Raw genomic sequence first — 19,932 nt, 5'->3', positions numbered from 1 at the left:
TGAAACCTAATGAGATTAGAAAAAAAATGTTGGTTTTTCTCAAGCAGTTGATTGTTCACAGAAGAATAATAACTTGAAAATCTTTACAATAAAGCACTCTACACCTGCATAAGATAGTAAAATATCTTCTTAGAAGTTTGGAAAACTTTTTAACCCTATTTTCTGCTCAGAAATTTTGAGTAATGTCTATAGACAGATGGACTGCTAGATATACATCACCCCATGGATTTTTATAGAAATTTGGGATCTTTTTTTCTCAGAAGTTGAAGTTACATTTGCAGTTACTGTTTCGTAAAATTTTCATAAGCTTGAAAATGTTTAGTCGAATCTCCTTTTTACAACATTACCTCCTTACTATGTAGTCTTATTGTATAGTGTTTTATGTTTTATATTTTAAAATATTTACAAATGCTTCAGGTTTTGAAAACTTGTTTGCAATTCACTGTGGAAAGAGGTATTCCAAACTTGTTGTCTACACATGTGTGTGCATACACACTTGTGCATGTGTGCTCTGTGTGTGCATGTGCATGCACGTGTGTGTGTGTGTGTATCCTTCTTTGGGTTTCAAACAAGTTGACACCAATAGTTGTACCTGGGACCTTTCTGATTTTAACATTAAAACTTTCTAATATAAAAATACATTGACTATGGTATATTTGTATTAGTGGCACAATTTTTTAAATTTACTTTTTAAATATATTTTGTCCACGAAGGAATTGATAATCCTTTCTCTGATTCATTTTAAGATTTTTATGACACAATTTTGTGTATGGGTACTTAAAGGAGCTGGAAATATAATTTGGGGATTTTTGGAAGGATTTTGTACATGATAGATTGAATAAAAATTGTATGCAAGATAGTGGTGGCTGATATCAATTTAATATTTATAAAGTTTGTGTATTACTGATTAGTGCTTCAAAATATGTATTCTCTCTCCATGTATGTATGTGTGTATATATATGTTGCATATACATACATGATTGTGTTTCATAGGAAAAAAATAGTCTGTCTTTTTGCCTACTTGTGAATATCTAAAGTGATTGTGTGCTGAATTTCTGGTATATTAAATTATGTATTTTGTAGTTTTTAAAAGTAGCTTCTTATACAAATATATCCATCTGTGCTTTTAAAATACAAATGAGAAGTCCTCTTAATGGACTAAATCTGAATATTAAAAAAAAACAGGAATAATTAGAAAGTATCTGAAAGCCAACTATTTCAGTTGGAAGCACAGTTTATTGTTTGGATACAAGCATGAAAGTAAATATGAGCTCTTGTGGTTTTGTTAGAAGGTAGTGACTTTTGTTCCAGTGGTGATCTGCCTTTATTAAGCTTGCATTGATGGAAATGGATAATTTTGTTTTCACGTAAACATAAAAGGGTGTTATGATGGTATGTACTTAGTGATTAACACTTGCCTACATCAGAAGTAAAATTCTTCACCTGTAAATAAAGAGTTCATAATACCATTTTAGAATTGTGTAGAAATTTTATGAATTTGTTTTGGTGCTTTAAACCTTTAACTTAAAAACACCCAGCCACATTTGGAGCATTCACAATGCTATTTTCTGGAAGTATTTTAAAACAATATGGATAAACCCTTTATTTGCCATTGCTTTCACGAAATATCCCAAGCTGCCTTTGACAGCAGCTTCAAATTTTGAACCTCTGTGACAATCGCTAATCCCTAGAGGTTACTGGACCGCTGCTGAGCTTTGGAGTGGTCCCTGCTGGACACCTGCTTGGCCAGCAGCGTTGGTCTGTCCTCTAGGCAATTTGTGAGCTGTTTGGGGGCGGGCCGGGGGGAGTGAGGGGGGTGAACGGGAGGAGACAGGGGGAGAAGAAGGGGAGGGCAGTATTGAATTAGATTGTTGATAGCGTCCCTCCAAGGACTGCTATTAAGAGCACGCTATTCTGTACTTCTCTGCTGCAGAAGGCAGAGAGATACTCGTGTTACCACGGCATGTTGTAAATGTATGAGATTTTGCTCATCCTGGCTTGGAAATAAAAATAGGGGAAGGAAAGCAACTTGAATCAGAAGCAACTAGAAGAGCGTGCAGAGTTTTGCAGCAGTTTATATTTGTTCTTATATTTTGCTTTCTTCTAACTGGAAAACAGAGGAATTGGCATTTTTAAACGGGCTTTTCCCATAATGGCATTCTTGTATTGTGTGACCAGAGCTTGCACAGGAGGAAAGCAGGCTGCTGAATTTAGTCACTGATCTCTATTAGCTGTGACCTAAGGCTATGCTGAGGTTTATATCCCATTTGTATTGTTGCAGCTCAAAAGAAGAATGTTCAGAGGATGACAAGTGTATTCTGAGTAGGTATGTTGTTTCATTTTCATATGAAACCCATCTATTTTTTTTCCTGCTACTATTGGTCAGAAATCAGGTTAAAGGTGCAGAATATACTATAGTGCTGCAGTATCCCTGTTAAGGTAGAACAATAGCATTGCAAGCTTAAAAAAAAAAGCAAACCTTAGCTGCTTTTATTAAGTAAAGCTGCATTGTGTGGTATGCACAGTGCAGTCATATATATATACACACACATACACACACACGTGTGCATGCACACACACACACACACACACACACACTGCAGTCAATGCTTTTCTAACGAGGTGGCACTATTGTTGAGTTGGAATGATAGAATCATCATATTGCTTTAGGGGACAGGAGGATTTAAAGGAGGTACCTTGCAGTCCTATTTTACAGATTGGAAGCATCGGTTTAAGGGCACTGGCAGAATCCTTTGCTTGTTCTCCGCGGCAGCCACTGCTGTGTCAGTACAGTGTGGAATGGAAGTCCTAGTTGGTAGTCTGTTATGGAAACGCTGTTTACTGTTATTGTAGTACCGTGGTGACAACATGCCATTGAAATGGAAAACGAGCTCTCCTGCTATCTGGAAATTCCCAGTTCCTGTGCTTAAAACATCCAGGTCAACTCCACTTTCTCCAGCATACATGTAAGTGAGAGAAAATAGGATATTAAAGTGGGATTTCATTCATGAATCTACCTTGTGACAAAACGGGGGGAAACCCCCAAACAGCAGTATCCCAAAACCTACAAGATTAGGAAATCTTCATGCTTGTTAACATTTAAAGAGATTGGCATGTCCACATTTTACCATTGTTTTGTTTTCCTATAGTTTATGTTTATGTTCATTTAAAATGCCTAATGCTAATCTAATTACTAATGTGAAAGCACAAAGGTAGAGCTGAGGGATTGCATAAGGAAAGTTTAATGTTTAACATGGGAATGTTTTGAATTTCTATATATCTAAAACATGATTTCTTTTGTGTACTGGCTTAAAATGTGATGATTGTTGGTGATGTGTTATATATGGAAATGTCTTCTATAGTACTTTTGATGAATTTGAAACATTCAGAGTTAACATATTGGTCATAAAATGAGTCTTTCAACAAGACTTTTATATTGTAGTTGTATATAAATATTAATAAGTTTCATATTGCATCTTTTCAGTTCTGTCATTTGAGTTCTGAAGTATAAGTTTGAATTCTTGCAGATTATACTTTGAGCAGTTATTTATATGCAGAGAATTGAAAAGAGTATTCTATATATTACTGTTTTAGAAATTTATGTTAAGTAAATATTACTGAGATGCATTGAGAAGTCTTTCTAATAGTTTTTAGAATTTCCCAAAATCTTGTTAAATTCATAAAATGTAGCTTTAAAAACAAATTCTAGGAAATGTAACAAAACATTCTTTTAAAGTAGTATTCACAATCCTTTTCTTTTGGTGGAGGAAGGAGTGAAGGGAAACTGGACCTTTTAAAATAACAAAATTAGTAGAAGAAAAGCTTTTGAATAAGAACAATGTTTTAACTGTAAATATTCCTTTTAAAATATTTTTTAGTAAGAAAGACGGAATTTTTTCCTGCTTTAGTGTGTGTAAAAGTCTGGTGAGTTGCCATTTTTGACTTAGTTTTTGTTTTATGTGAGATTCAGATACACAGTGATATCTATCGGGTTCTTTGAAAGGCTTTCATTTGCTGAGGAAGTGTGTTTATGCTTTCAGTCCAAAAGAAATGATTCCCTGGAAAGCACTGAAAAAATGAGGACATTTCAGAGTCATTTTCAGATTTTTTTTTATATTCTTTTTTGGTGCTCCAGGGTTATTTTATCTGTTATAGGTGTTAAACCCTTTTTCCTATGAAGCAAAAATTTAGACTATATTTTTTAAAAAAATCAGCTATATCTGATTTTCAAAAGCTGATTTTGTCAAAAGCATAAATTAACAGAGGTGACAAGTTAACGAAGGTGGACAAGTTAATTGAACTCTTTCACATTATTTGAGAAAATAGGATATGCTTGCTGACTTTATGAATCTTGGTTGGTGAGAAATCACTAAAGATTTACCAAAAGTAACTTTATCATAAATAAAACAAAACTCTACTAAAACCAGTTCATAATGGTTTCATAATGGTCATAATGGTCATTAATGTTTCTAGTATCCATACTATCCAAAAGATTCAAATCACAGCTCCAATTGCAACTGATTTGTCAGTTTTTAGTGATGGCTAAATATGTGCCCATATTTTATTATTTCATACTAGCCACAAGCTCAGATACAACTTAATAAACATTTTTAGTGAATCACTTTCTTCCTTTTAAGTATTTACCTCTTTGACCTGATGATATGAGTAGACTGATTTAGAAGATAGAATCCAGAAAATATCACAGGTCTTACAATGTCAAATATTGGTCGTTGGTGGTACACATAGGTAGAATGGAAAAATATGTTTGAAGAGCTAATGGGAGACTAGACTATTTTGACTTAAATCAGTCTATATATTATTAAGTTCACCTAACTTATTTTTCCTTATAAATATTTTAATACTTGATGTTAAGTAAATATACACCAAGAGAAAATGTTAAATCTGGGGAAGCACTTTCTTGGGGAGTTTAAATCATTTTTTAAAAATAAATTGTGTAGTTTTTGACTATTTTAGATCATAGTTCATTGCCTCACTTGGCCTGAAATAAAAACATCATATTTAACATGTTCTCACCAGTATTTTACATTCCATAAACCTCCTACATAAAAAATTGATATTAAGTTTAACCTAAAATTTCACTCGAAAATTATGAAGATTAAGTTAGAATACTGACTCAAGTAGTATATTTGTTTGACTGCCAAACATAGATTAAATCATTTTCTTTGCCTAAACTCTTTGCATTGAAATGGAATAAATTCTGACTCCTTGAAAAATTGTTATCTACTAGAAATTTACCTGCAAAATTATTTGTAAAACACTTAAATATTTTGAATATAGAATTCTTCACGGTTGTTATAAAATCATTTTGTATGTACACTTGCATAGCATCAGTGTTGATTTTTAATGTTTTATCATTATTTACTGTGATTTTGTCTAATACATATTATGTGATTTTTATTGAAGTATTGGGTACTTTCTCCAAGATCAAAATATCAATATAAAGTTTCCTTGGTTGTAGTAAAATTGTGTTGCAGGAATTGAGCAAGCAAAGAAAAATATAAGGACTCTTTACCATCTTTTTCTAAACCCAGTAGGTACTGCTTAGCTGTAGGTCTTCATTGATGCTATAGATAGGACAGTGCTGCTATGCTAGTGAAAGATAAAATACAAAACATTTCCCCTCCTACAAACATTGAACAGAAAAGCTATTTTATTTTTTTTCTTTGTTGGTTTAAAGTTCAACTTTGTTTTCTCTTTTTAAAAAAACTGAGTGACACTTGAAATGTCTCAACAATTTTCAGACTTCTTGATGATGGACTATTTATGGCAATTTTAAAGAAAATAGATTTTCCATACAACAATAAACACTTTTAAAATTGTGTCTTTGGCACAATATGTGATACAGGAGAAGTAGAGTATCTTAAAGACAAAAGACAGGCTAATACAGTCCTTATTGGGTAGATATAGCGTTCCTTCAGCTTCAGATTTGAACACTTTCAGAATGGTATACCGTAAATGTGGATTTTAGAAGGGATTGTATTGATAGAAATCAAGTTCTTGGTGACATGTGTTTGTGTTACAGTCTGTTCAACAGTGGGTTGAAGTTCAACCTTAGCCTGAGGGAGAATCTCCTGGTCATAGTAAACTGTGTTAGTAAAGACTCTGTTCTTGACAGGTGCAAAACATATAAATTACCCTGTCATTTTTCCTAAATTAATAAAGTTTAAAGGCCAATTACATCTAAGTTGTTTTCTGGTGTTTTTGATATTCAGTGTTTTAAAACAGCAAATGGTTTCTTTAGGCCAATTTTATGGGGTTAATGCATTGTTAGATTCTAAGGACACACTGGAATAAAAAAGATAGCACTAGTGATCCTTTTATCTTTTCTTCACAAGCAACAAATTTTGACAGTAACAGTATGACTATACAATTAGGTAAGAATTAGCCAGTGCAGTATCACAGTGAATTCAAGCAAGAAAGATAATGTGAGATATTTTTGTTAGAATTTTATGTTTATCAAGTTAAAAGACAATGAGTGTTATTGAACTAGACTTGGTCTCTTAGCCCCTGCACTTGTATTCAGTGAGCTTCCTGTTTATAATTATTTTGTTTAATATGTAAAATATATTTTATAATAAATGTCAACAGCACAGTATTTTATAGCAAGTGCTTTCAATTATTTCATCAATAAATCTAAGTTCTTAGATTTCCAGGGGGAAAATATGCATAGTTTTTAAATTCTTCCTGTTTGTGGGATTCAAAAGATAGACATCATAAAAACGTATGTTTTCTAATTTTGACATTTCTTTCCTGTAAGACTGTCTTTTTTCTAATTTACTGAATATATTGACTTGTTTAAGAAATCTTACGTAGTAAAATAATTTTTTAAATTGATAATCTCAAATTAGAAAAGAATATTTAGATTCTTTTACAATTACATAAACTTTTACTTGGGTGTCTGCTTAATTTGTTCTTACTACATATGCCCAAATTAATAAAATTATGTCAAGAAATAACATAGCTAACATCTACAAACAATTTTTTGTTCATCTATTAACTTTTGTAGCATGTTCTTGAGGAATGTGCATTGTCTGCAGTTGTAAACAGGCTAACTTGTCATTTATGAATAGAAAACATCATAGAGATACAAGTGATCTTTGAGATCATTTGGAAAATTTATACCCTCTTTAATTAATGCAGGAATCCCTTTGTGATACCTCTCAAAGACGGCAGTATATGTCCTCCTAGAACATTGTCAGTGACAAAGAGCTCACTACCTCATCAAGACAGCAACTTTCATTCATGGACCGCTCCAGCTCTTCTTTTGTTGAACAAAATCAATTCCTCCTATCTTTTAATCTCCTGATCCCAATGTAGCTATATAGAAAATAAAGATATTTTTCTATTACATTTGAGCTTGAAAATCTTGTGTGCCATGGTTTACAGGCCCTTTACTTTCCCAATTATCCTCACCTAAACAGGTTTTCCCTGTTAATCTTTATGTGAAATACTGCATCTGAATGTGATTCACTGTATGTTGTCTTACTAGGAGAAGACATCTCTCTCCTTTTAAACAGATGTTCTGTTTGTCTAAAAGATCCCAGGATTGTTATTTTTTAATTATGGAATTTACACTTGCCCCTCATGAATATAGAGTTTGCAAACTTCTGTTTTGGAGGTTTATGATTGAATTGCTTGTTTATATTTTCAGCTGTTTAAGATCTTTTAGTTTGGAGAAGCCTGGCATGTGCAAGTAAAATTAAAATTTTGTCTTCAGCCCTACTGCATATGTTTCAGAGACCTCTTGACACCATTTAATGTTATTGGAAAACACTGCTCACAAGACACCTAAAGATAGCTAATGTTCTTGTTGCTTTCAGGTATTTCGAAGAATTTTGCTTGTCAATAATTTATCTAGATTCATTGTTTTTATGCTTAAATGAGTCTTGCTTCCAAGTACCCTCCCCCATCCCCAAACCCCACCCTTCTCCCAGAGGGAATCAAGGCATAATTGCAAATTTTCACACCAGCATGGTAAATCCAGAGCTACTGAGAATTCCAAACATTCAGCTTAGCATTTAGAATATTTTGGTGAGACCTATGTAGAGTCAAATTAGGGGGAGAGGGAGGGATGACAAAGAACTGAGTTACTTATGTTAATAACTTTATTGCAGTTGAAGAGTTAAGAATTATATGCTTTGTACATTATATTTTAAATTGAAATGGCGGCCATAATGTATTTCTTTATTTTTTTCAAGACTGAGAAATAGGTGATATAAACATGATATTCTTGGGGAATCCATACACAAAGAAGTTCCTGATAAATTCAGTTTTGGAAGTGCTCAGTTCATTTTCATTCACTTTGAAAGTTGAAAATATCTTAATTCAAAATGCATTTAGTATCCTCATCTACTTAATAATCCAGCTTACCAATGAAGTATAATGTAGAGTGTTGATTGTTTACCCTTATGATGGCGTGGTTGACTGTGACCTGTATCTTGCTACCACTGCACAGTATCCTAAAAGATTATCATACCAGCATCCTAAAAGATTATCATACCACATGTGATTAGTCTGGGAAAAGGTCAAAATTCAGAATTGGAAGTGTGTTTTCTACTGAATGCATAACACTTTCACACCACTGTAAAGTTGAAAAATAAGTCAAACTATCATTACATCAGGGCCCATCTATATATTAAGTTAAAAATATTCAGCAGTTACTCACTATTATATGTCAGGCATAACTGCTGAATATTAGGGATATAGCTTTTACAGCCATTCAGAATGACTCTTCTTCATCTTCAATACTATCTTTATTCATAAACAATGAAATTGTTTATTTTACTGTCATGAAAGTTCAGAACCAAGACAAACAGGTTAAATAAAATTTTTGTTTACTCTAATTTCAGTGTTGATGATGGATATAAGGGCAATGAAAATATTACAGAAGAAAAATGTCTCTGGGGTAAATGAGGAGAAATAAATTGGAGCTAGGTACCAAATTCCAAAGTGCATATTGTACAGCATGGAAAATGAAGTTTAATATTAACCTAAATGGTATCCTTTTAAACAGGAAGGATGGAATGCCATCCTTCATGTTGGACAGGGAATAATTTACTGTGTAGATACTTTAGATAATATAAGGGTACATATATTGCCTTCCAAGAAGCAATAATTTGGTCCCAGACTGCAAGATTAAATCTTAACTTAAAATAATTTAGTTTCCACTTACACTAAAATATTTTTTACTGGCATAACTTGCTATGATGAATGTACCTATTATTTTTACCCATTTTTTCACATTTAGCATATGCTAAGACAAGAACATACCCAACCTGTTTTGAGAGTGCTTCTTAGAATATTGATTGAGAAGTGAAAAAAATCTTCCTTCAATGAGGAAAATATAAATGAAACCAGTTTAAAACTTTAATTTATCTTGTATATCAGATATTCTCAATTTCATATGAGACATATTATTCCCAATTTAAAAATGTGCTAGTTCAGTTTTGTTAAATATAATGCTATTTATTGAGTGCAGCTGTAAAAGTGCTAGGCACCTTGAATGATGTCTTCCCAAAACTCTATAAAATAAGTCTTCTCCTTATTTACACATAAGGACATACAGGTTCAGAGAAGTTAGTTAACTTGCTTAGTGTAATGTATCAAGTAAGAAGTGAAGTCCACATTTCAAACTCAGGGCCATCTGATTTCAAAAATCTTGACTTATCTAATACATTTTCATTTTTATAGATTTTGGCTACTTTTATTCTATTAATTAGATAATATTTTACTAGGGTTAGAATAAAAAGAAAAATGATAGATGAGAAAGCTTTTTTGGATTAAGGGGTGGTAGTGTAGAAAAAAGTTAGCCATTTATTGTCAAGTGGTGAAATTTAGGAAAATATTAAGAAAATTTTATTTACTTCCTCATATGATATTGGGACTAACTTCTGATGTTTTCATAGTTAAAGCATTATTCCACCTTCATTGATTACCCGCCTGTCCTCCACATAGCAGTTAGCCACCTTGGACAGTGCCGTAGCTGGTGTGCTCTTTTTAGCACTTTCCGAGGGTACTACCCTAGTCAGTATGTTTAGTACTTTCTTGTGACACTATTATTGCACTGCTTAACTGTGTGCAAGAACACAATGAAAAAAATATCTCTATTAATTTTCTATTGCTGCCCTAGCAAATTATTGCAAACTAATGGTCTAAAACATCACAAATGTATTATCTTAAAGTTTTTTAGTCTGAAGTTTGGTATTGGTCTCAGCAGTCTAAAATCAAAGTGCCTACAGGACTAGACTCAATGGGAGAATCTGTTTCCTGCTTCTTTCTGTCACTGACCAAATTCAGTTCTCTGTGACTGTAATCGTGAGGTCCCTGTCATCTTGCTGCCTGTAAGCTGAGGAATAGTCTCGGCTTCCAAAGCTGCCTGTGTTCCTTAGCATCTGGCTCCCTTCTTCCATCTTCAAAGCCAGTAATAGCAGATTGAATCCTTTTCAGATTTCCGCCTGACCCACTCTTCTACTTTTAAGGATTCAGGTGATTACATTGATGCATTTGCATAATATGAGATACTCTCCCCAAATCAAGGTCCTAATCTTAGTTAAACTTGTAAAGTCCCTTTTGCCATGTAATAAAATATCCACAGGTTCCTGGGGTTAGGATATGGATATCTTTGGGAGGCCATTATTCTGTCTGATGCATTCTTCATTGAACACAATCATGTTAGGCTCACATAAGCACTGTAAGAAATTATTCCAAGTAGTTCTATGAATTTTACTTTCTTATAAATGAACTCTATTTATTAATCTCTGGGCCTATAGTTTTGTTCTTGCAAATCACAGTAGTTCAACTATTACAAAGGCAGTTCTCAAGTCCTTGCAATAATGATTTCCTGGAAATCTTTTTTTTATTAGTTCATTTTAGTTATACATAATATTAGGGTTCATTTTGACATAATGTTACAAAAGTGGGTGCATACTAGAAGTTGGTCAGTGTTGATTTCATTGAATAATTGAACGACTCAGCTGGGTGTGGTTGCACACACACATATGATCCTAGTGACTCAGGAGATTGGCACATGACAATCATAAGTTTAAGGCCTGCCTCAGCAACTTAGTGAGGCCCTGTCTCAAAATAAAAAGGGGGGATTGGGGATGGTGATGTAGCTCAATGATAGAGTGCCCTAGGTTCTATCTCCAGTGCTGGAAAAAAAAAGAAAGAAAAAGAAAAATTGAAGGACTCTTTGTTTCTATCATCTTAAAACATTTTCAATTTATTCAAAGGAGTTCAAAATCAGATAAAACATAAAGGTTGCTATGTACATTACAATAGTCAAGTTATAGAATCAGCACATGTACCAATCAATGGAAGAATGGATAAAAATATGTGGTATATATACACAATGAAATTCTACTCACCCCTAAAGAAGAATGAAATTATGGCATTTGCTGGCAAATGGACTGATCTGGAGAACATCAAGCTAAGTGAAATAAACCAGAGTCAGATAGTCAAGTCTTGAATATTTCTTATGAAGAAGATGGAGAGGAAAACAAGGAATTAAAAAAGGGGATCTTATGAAAACAGAAGGGAGAACAATAGATGAAGGGGCTTGAGAGGGAGGGAGGAGGAGAGGACATGGGGAAATACTGGGGAACAAAATCTACCAAATTATGCTTTGTTTGTATAAGTGTACCAGTGAATTCTGCATGTATATATGAAATTATTACATTATATGCAAATATATACACATATATATGTGTATATATAATACATTATTTGAAATAATACTGATGATAGAAGGGAGATCAATAGGGGACAGCAAGAAAATCAGGAGTATTTGGGAACGAGATTGATCAAATTATGTTATGTGCAAGTATGAATATGGCATAATGAATCCCACTATTATGCATAATTATAATGCATTGGTAAATAATTTAAAAGAAACAGAGGTCACTGGAAAATAATAGTTTACAACTGGAAGGTCCTCACATGTCTCTGGAAAGTCAAATGGAACAAATTGTTGAGAAACTTTTAAAAATGTTCATGTGTATCAGTTTAAAATAAATTTATTTTAAATTGAAAATGAATGAAATTCAATAAGACTCAAATATTCTTACAAATGTTATAGAATGAGCTAACAGTGGCAAACGATTATATGGTCATTGGCCTTGCTAATGCTCTTCAGCAATTGTTCTTTGGCAGGTGAAATGGGAGAATATTAAAAAATTGAATTGTTACTTAGTTAACATTGAATGAAACAGGAGCAGTAAAATAACAAGTAACGAGCAACTACACTACTGTTTCTGAGCTTTTAAACCTAATTCTCTGGCAAGTGACTATAGTCTGAAAAGTGACATTTCTGAACTTGAGTTAAATGTAGGAAAGTTCTGAACTCAGATCTCATTGCCTGTCTCTCTAGACACAGTTTCTTATGGAATGTACAGTGGCTTGGTTGCAATTGCAAAAGTTCAATGCTGTATTTTTGAGCACTAAAAGTTTAAGAACCAAACATTAGGAGAATGATGGATGGAGTGGCAAGCTGGGTCTAGGGTTTGGGGGCACTTGTGGTAAACTAGTGCTTATGCAATCCCTCTGCCTCTACCCTCCCTTTCTTCCCTCATTTAAATCTCTCACTGCAGGTGTATCAGAAAATTTTAAATGATTTTTTACTCATCATTTTCAAGGTTCTTTGTACCATCTTCTCTTTTAATTTTTCTGGTTTCAAAAATATAGAGTGTTTCACTGATTAATGAGATAAGACCTTGAAATCTTAGAAAGAGCATAATTATCTTGTTAAGGGTTCCTTGAATCCAAGAGCTGGAAGGGACCTTAGAAATCATTCTTTTGGTCATATCATGTACTTTGAAATGCCTAATCACGTTTCCTTCACCTGTGTACATTTTATCTGATGATTCAACCCAATCTTGGCTTATTTTTTCTTTTTCTTTTTTTTTAAAAAATACCTCCCTTTTCATCAACTGTATTACAAATTAATGTTAAAGACCAGTTTACTGTAGGACTTCAACTATATCTCTCTATATAGATATGATTACATCAGAACTTTTCTCATGTTCTATGGTAAAACATATTCCTAATTAATAGTTTGATCTAGGTAAAGATACAAAATATTCAAAATGAAAATTTCAAAATTCTATGGATGGAATAGGTTGCTAATAGATGATACAGTTGGTAATTCCTTAGCATCACCTGGTTGAATTAATTTTTCATTTATTATGAACATTTTTCCTACAGAGGGGATGTGTATCTAATCATTTCTGAATGATTCACAGCTAAACAGAAATATGTGGAGCTGGAACCAAAATTTTGGTCTTAAGTAGATCACTGGCTCATTAGCATATTTTTCATAGCTATGTTGCTGAAGTATATAAATAGATGCAATTAAAGGCTGCCTTTTTTGAATCATCATAAATTTTGTTTTTCTTTCATATAACTATAGTTGCAGTTTATTTTTTGAATAGTGGATATTGTTTGATTGCTGATCCTGACTTACAGATAGCCTGATCCAAAAGAAATAATCCTTTATTATAATAGTAAGGGAAATCTGTTACTTTTTAAAAAATTTGGTGTTCATATACTACATATGAACTGATACTCTTATGGACTAGGGAACAAAGTTTGCAGTTAATTTTGTTATTGTTGTTTATATGAATTATACAACATGATATTTGTTAGTAGATAATGTTATCTTATTATAATTTATATCATTTAATCCTTTGGAAAGTAATTATATCTTTGACTACAATCTCTTAGCAAGCAAGCATTCTGACAGTTGTTTGTTTCCTTGTTTCTTAGTGCAATGCCTGGCATGTAGCAGCTGCTGAATGAATGTTGAATGTATGAGTGAATTTAAAGAGACTAGTTTTTAAGCGTGTAGCACTGTTCATATCTATTCACTTAATAGTGTTGGATTTCTTCATTTGATATATGTAGTAATATATCACAGTCTTGTTAGAGAGTAACTTATGGGTATCTCTCCTATTAAAGAATGGATACAAAATTCAGATTCTCTTCATTGTTGCTGATAAATACTCTGATGCAGGCACAAACTGGAAGTAGTTTCACTGGACGCAGTTTTCTAGTCACCAAAATACTTTAATTATGGTGCACAAAATTGTAATCTGATGAAGAAAATAAGGTTATAATTTGTCGTAAGATTGCAACTACTCTTAAAGTTAGGGGTTATTTGAGTTATTTTCACATGTTTTATCATAACAGGGAAAACTGAGACACATTTGTATCTTGAAACTAGTATGCTGGCATTTAAAGGATAATGTGTTTTGTGTGTGGAGTTTGATAAAAAGAATAGCTGACTAGGAGAAAAAGAAGCCTAACTAGAGTTTAGGAGGAATACGTTTAAAATTAGTATTCAAAAAATCATACACATTTACTTACATTTGGAATTTTTATATTTAAGGTGCTTCAATGCAATTGTAAAAGTTTAGCAGATATTAGATTTAAATGAAATGAATTTTCCTTCTATTAAAAATGTTTAAATAAAATGTCATTCCACATTACTTGGTTAGCAGTAGACAAAAAGTCATAGCTGAGAATATGTAAAAGAAATATAACCTAAAGAAAAAAATATTCTCTTGAAATATTATTTTGAATTTTTTATTCTCTAATCATTAAATATATATTTATTTCGAATAATTTGTTGGAATATGCACTTAGTCAATGAGAGCTTGGCCAAGAAACCTTGAATCCAAGAGTGTAGGATTTGGTTGTTGTTTAGAAAGTAGTGAGTCATTGCATAATTTTGAGCAAGGGACTGATTTACAATTATTTTATAGTCAAGGCTATAAATATAATAATAATATGTAAAGCTATGCCATAATGTGTATGATATTTGTAATCATAACCAAATCAAAGTAACTGTTAGTAGAGACTAAAACTGTGGTAGAGACAGAGGGAGTGGAGAGGGGGTGAAGGATAAAAACATTCTATAGAGATGTAGTACTTAAAAGTTGAAGCCAAGCACCGTGATGCATGCGTGTAATTCCAGCAGTTTTGGGAGATTGAAACAGGAGGATTGTGAGTTCAAAGCCAGCCTCAGCAATTTAGCGAGGCCCTAAACAACTCATGAGATCCTACCTCTAAATAACAATACAACAAAAAAGCTGGGTGTATTACTCAGTGGTTAAGCACCCTTGAGTTCAACCCCTGGTAAAAAAGTTGATTAGACATGAGAGATGGAGAAGAAGCAGCAGTCAAAGGTGACAAGTATTTTGATGATATCAATTGTCTTTTAGAATCCAAAATATTCTATCTATGGCTCTCTTGAATGTATGACATCAGGATACATTTAAGATTCCTGGAATTTCTTTTGGCTGATCAAGTTTCCAGAAATGGCCATTAAGAAATTTGTCATCAAATTAATATTCTTTAGAATATCTTTAGCCCATGAAAAGACTGGATTTTGAAGATTTAAAAATTATTACTTCAAGAAATAGCTCATGGAGATGAGTGCAGTAGACTTTAGAGTAGCATCTTTCAACTAGCTGGACAAACTTTTAACACCTCAACTCCCTGCTATTCTCACCTACTGGGTGACTCTTTGTCTGCTTCTCACCTCCACTCTGAGAGTCAGAAATTATAATTTAGGTGTGCGACAATGGTTTAAAGGTCTATATTGAAGGAAGGAAAGAAGTGCTTCTATCTCAGACAAATTAAGGTAGTAATTATTTCTTCACAATTCATAGACCACTTTTTCAAAACACATACAATCTAAAATATTTCAATTATCTTTTATTTGAAGTTTCCACTTAAAATGTGAATGTTTGATGCACACTTTGATATTTCATCAAAATGATATGGTCTGTATACTAAATAAACTAATATTTCTACTAAATAAACTAGAGCTCATGGTATTCCTTTAGAAACATCTTACTCTCAAAGAAATAAACTCACCAGTCATTTATAATTTGCATCTTTTTCTCACCCAAACAGCAATCTTGCTTCCAGGAAAACATTACGAAGTCTATTAAGAATTTTTAATAGTTTAGGTAATCAAATATAGTCATGGTACAAAAAATAATTTGCCCAACTGCCTCCTTGCTTAGTGTTAATGCATTATGAACTAAGTCTTATGAAAAAAAAAGAGTTTTTACAGAACAGTTTTTGTTATTCACATTAACACAATTGTCCGTGGATAGATTCTGAAATTACTTGTGATTTAGAACTGAGGATTATGGTAATCTTCATTAAAATAGTTTCTTAGGAGTGTAGTAAAATGGTGGGTCCTGACAGCATTTTAGGAGAAAAATCCAGTACCATTTCTGGGGTTAAAGACTGTATTTATACTGTTGAAGTATGATTATTGTATGTGGATAAGTGGCTGAGAGTAAGAATTTTTGTGTTTCCTAACAAAAATTTAAGGCCAGCAATATATATGTTTCCTTCTGGAGAATATAGTAAAGAGGGAAAATTTCAAGTTTATAAGAAATTTTTATGAAAAAATACCTTTTAATGGTAAGACAGATATGCAAAAAGGAGAAATAATTTTAACATGAAAAATGATAACTTAGATTATTTGCTTCCATAAGCCCCATAAGTGAGATGAACTTGAGAGAACTATCCTAAGTGTGATTCCCAAACTTATGAGGTTGAGAGCCTATCTTCCATGTTCTTTATATTATTCATCCTTGTTTCAAAAATACTGGCTGTTGTTTTAAAAACATATGATTATTTGATACTGAAAGTTTTCTGTTTTCATCAAAATAATTAGAGATACCTCTAAGTTATTGCAAAATCAAGACTAAGATTTCTTATATTTATAATGGGCTTTGAATACATAAAGTCAGTGGGACTCTTAGAGCTGCCTATTGTGTTTATTAAAACATGGAATGCAATGGTTATTATGTTGTAAGACTTACTCTTTTGTTTACTTTTAAAAGAGAAATAAACATTCCCTTAAGATCTGTTTGTGAATTATTGACTTTATGAAGTTGAATGTAACTGGGAAATTCAGAAAAGGATAGGATTTTCATCACCTTTCTTAAAGTACTTGATTAATGCTTCTCCTTTTCCCAAATGGATTTGTCCCAGTGATTTCTAATTGATTTTGGGTGTATAGAATCTGCCTTTATAATAAACTTCAAAATTGGATAACTTGGATGTTTGAATATTTAATAAACTGAAATTTTAGGCAGATGAAACCCAATTTGTTCATAGCATGACTTTCAATTTAAATGCACCATAGCACAATAGTGACATTTCAGAGTTGGTAAGCTACAGATAATGGGAGTAAAATGACACCTTAGTTAGCAAATCATCTGGAAGCAAAGCTCCTTTGGAAAAAGCTGGCCTGTGTGTTGGAGGGATTGAAATGCCTGTTCTAGTTTCTTCATTTTGGGATTGAAGAAGGAGAAGGCAAGCTCATTGCTGCAGGTATAGCCAGACTTCTCACTGGGCATGCATGCTGCTAGTAGTAAGGTGGAGCATTTTGGTAGAGGGTTCATGTGCAGCCAGAGGATTGTAACTATTTCTTCCATGCTTTGAGGGCAGGACTGTTGATAGGGATGGAAGCGCATGCTTTCTCCCAACCCACATCACATCACCCTCTTCCCACTTAGAGGCATCTCTAATTTCAACTAATTTAGAAAAATTTCAGTATCAAAACAATTGTATGTTTTTAATACAACAGCTGGAATTTTTAAAACAAGTCACTGTCACTTGTACACATACTCATCTTATGTAGCTTGTGGCTTCTTAAGGGCAAGGAAAGCTTTGACTAAGGTGTTTTTTGTTTGTTTGTTTTTGGGTTTTTTGCATAGCAGGTATGGAACCAATATTCAGCAGTTCATTCTTTTTCTTACTATTTTATTTCTACTTAATGAGATAGAGTGAATTCTTAAATACATCTTATCTATCTCCCTACCCACTGTCCTTCTATTCACTCATTCATCCATCCACCTACCAATCTACCCATCTGCCTATCTTGTTTTCACCAGAATATTACAAAAAATGTGAATAGTGAAAAAATAATATATAAATTGGGCTTCCTAAATTGAAGAATTATTTGGTCAAGATGTGTGGGATCTTATATAGTTTAATTAGAATCTGGATTTTAAAAGATGAAGGGAGACTAACGTCTTGAAATATGGTAACTAGAGGGAACAAACATTAATTTTAAAGCTTTTCAAGGACAGGATTGAGATTCAGTGCAAATGCTTTTTGGTTTGGATAATTAACTTTCATCCTGTTATAGTCATCTAATGGAGTATCATTTGTCATTCCATTTGTCTAGCCCAATTCCCTCATCTGTGTCATAGTGCTATTTATGTGATTGTGATGGTTGGCATTGGAATTCAGAATCTGTTCTTTTAAATGTTGATATCGGTAATGTAAAATTCTCCGTAAATTTGATCTGAGTTATATTTTAGGGTATGCTATCTCCTCACTCCATATGCATTGGCAGAAATTTTTAGCATTGACATTGTTTTTATGGAAATAGAGAAGTTAATGTGGATAATTTTAATAATTTTTATTTTTAAAATATATTTTTACTTTTTGTTGTTTGAGGCAGGGTCTTGATATGTTGCCTAACTGATCTTGACCTCCTGGACTCAAGCAATCCTGCCTCAGCCTCCCAAATAGCTGGGCTTACAGGCATGTTTTACTGTGCCCAGACTAAAATATATTTTCATTTTAAAATAAGACATAGTAATTGCACATATTTATGTGATGCAGTGTATATACAACATGTAATGATTACATTTGGGTAATTGACATATCTACCATCTCAAATATTTATCATTTCTTTGTATTAGGAACATTCAAAATCCTCTCTTTACTAACTACTTCAAAACATTCAGTTTATTCTTGTCAACCACAGTTACCCTAGTGAATTGTACCCCATAACTATTAACAATCCTCTCCTCTATCTTCCTCCCTGACACACAAAGCAGGTGATTTTAGACTAAATTAATTAAACTGGCAAAATCACTTGCCTCTAACAGAATGAATCTCTCAGATATCCTCCTTGTATTTATAAATTAAGCATTGAAAACAGGAATTGCTTTACAGTTTCTACTGTCTGCTATTTTTATTATTTTAGGTTTTGTGCATTGGGAACAATGCAGGTTCTGGGTTCAGTAGTGGGTTCAAAATCAGAGTAAGGCCTTGAATTCTCCGAGCTTTGGTTCCCTGTCTTTAGTATGGGGTAGTTATGAGGATTAAGTAGCATATTAGAACGTGCCTGGCACAATGCCTGGTACATAGCAGGTGCTGGGTAAATGATCTTATTCCTATGTTAAAATGGACATCAGCTATTTATTAATGTGATTCAATTTTATATTTGACAGACATATACATATAAGAAGTGTGTGCAATACCTACTTTGGAAAATCACTTTATAGTATAATCCTATCACCTTGATCTTTTGTGGATTCTGGTATTGCTACAGCAGGAAAAAAAAAACTTTGGGAAGATAGCAGCTATTTTATAAAAGTCATCTATGTTGAAGGTTTCCATTAATGAAATCATTTCAGACAGGTAATAATGTACTTACATTTATGTCATTAAAAAATACAAATAACCAACTAAAGCTTTGTCTTTCTGGAATCCTTTTAGGCAAACACCTTAAAAAGGAGATACATTCTCTATAGTACCTTTAGCAGCAATTAATTTATGCCTTCTTAAGAGAGGTTTATATATTTGTAATTTCTTCATATAATGTTACCATAGATATTACCTTAGTTGGAGACAAATCTTTCAGTGCTCAAAGTTTTAAGTTTTTTTTCTTCATTTTTTTCAGTGAACAAGACAGGCTTATTTTATAGATGTTAACTCATTTCAGGAGTTGGAAATTCTGTGTGTGAATTTATTCAAAATATTCCTCTAATTTTTCCTACTAAGCTGAGCGTATATGTGTGTGTGTGTGTGTGTGTGTGTGTGTGTGTGTGTGTATGTGTGTGTGAAAACTCATGTGTTCTGACATTCAAA

The 19,932-nt window shown here is 32.8% G+C and overlaps 1 protein-coding gene across 7 annotated transcripts in view; it reads left to right on the top strand.

Moving 5' to 3' along the window:
• The window catches only part of Klhl13 (kelch like family member 13), a 172,072-nt gene that overhangs the window by 106,671 nt on the left and 45,469 nt on the right, over positions 1–19,932 (top strand). Inside the window, exon 1 of one of the 7 annotated variants that reach the window (XM_047535774.1) lies at positions 2,232–2,326. The exons of 5 other annotated variants lie outside the window; for them this stretch is intronic. In XM_047535774.1, the coding sequence (XP_047391730.1) occupies positions 2,247–2,326 (80 nt within the window). In that variant the 5' untranslated portion in view covers positions 2,232–2,246. Of the gene's footprint in view, positions 1–2,231; positions 2,327–2,813; positions 2,967–19,932 lie in introns of those variants that run through there. One more of the 7 variants, XM_047535773.1, reaches the window with a different exon arrangement.

The sequence above is a fragment of the Sciurus carolinensis genome, chromosome X (assembly GCF_902686445.1).
Source record: "Sciurus carolinensis chromosome X, mSciCar1.2, whole genome shotgun sequence".
NCBI classification, from domain to species: domain Eukaryota; kingdom Metazoa; phylum Chordata; class Mammalia; order Rodentia; family Sciuridae; genus Sciurus; species Sciurus carolinensis.
This window is presented reverse-complemented; position numbering and strand designations above follow the sequence as displayed.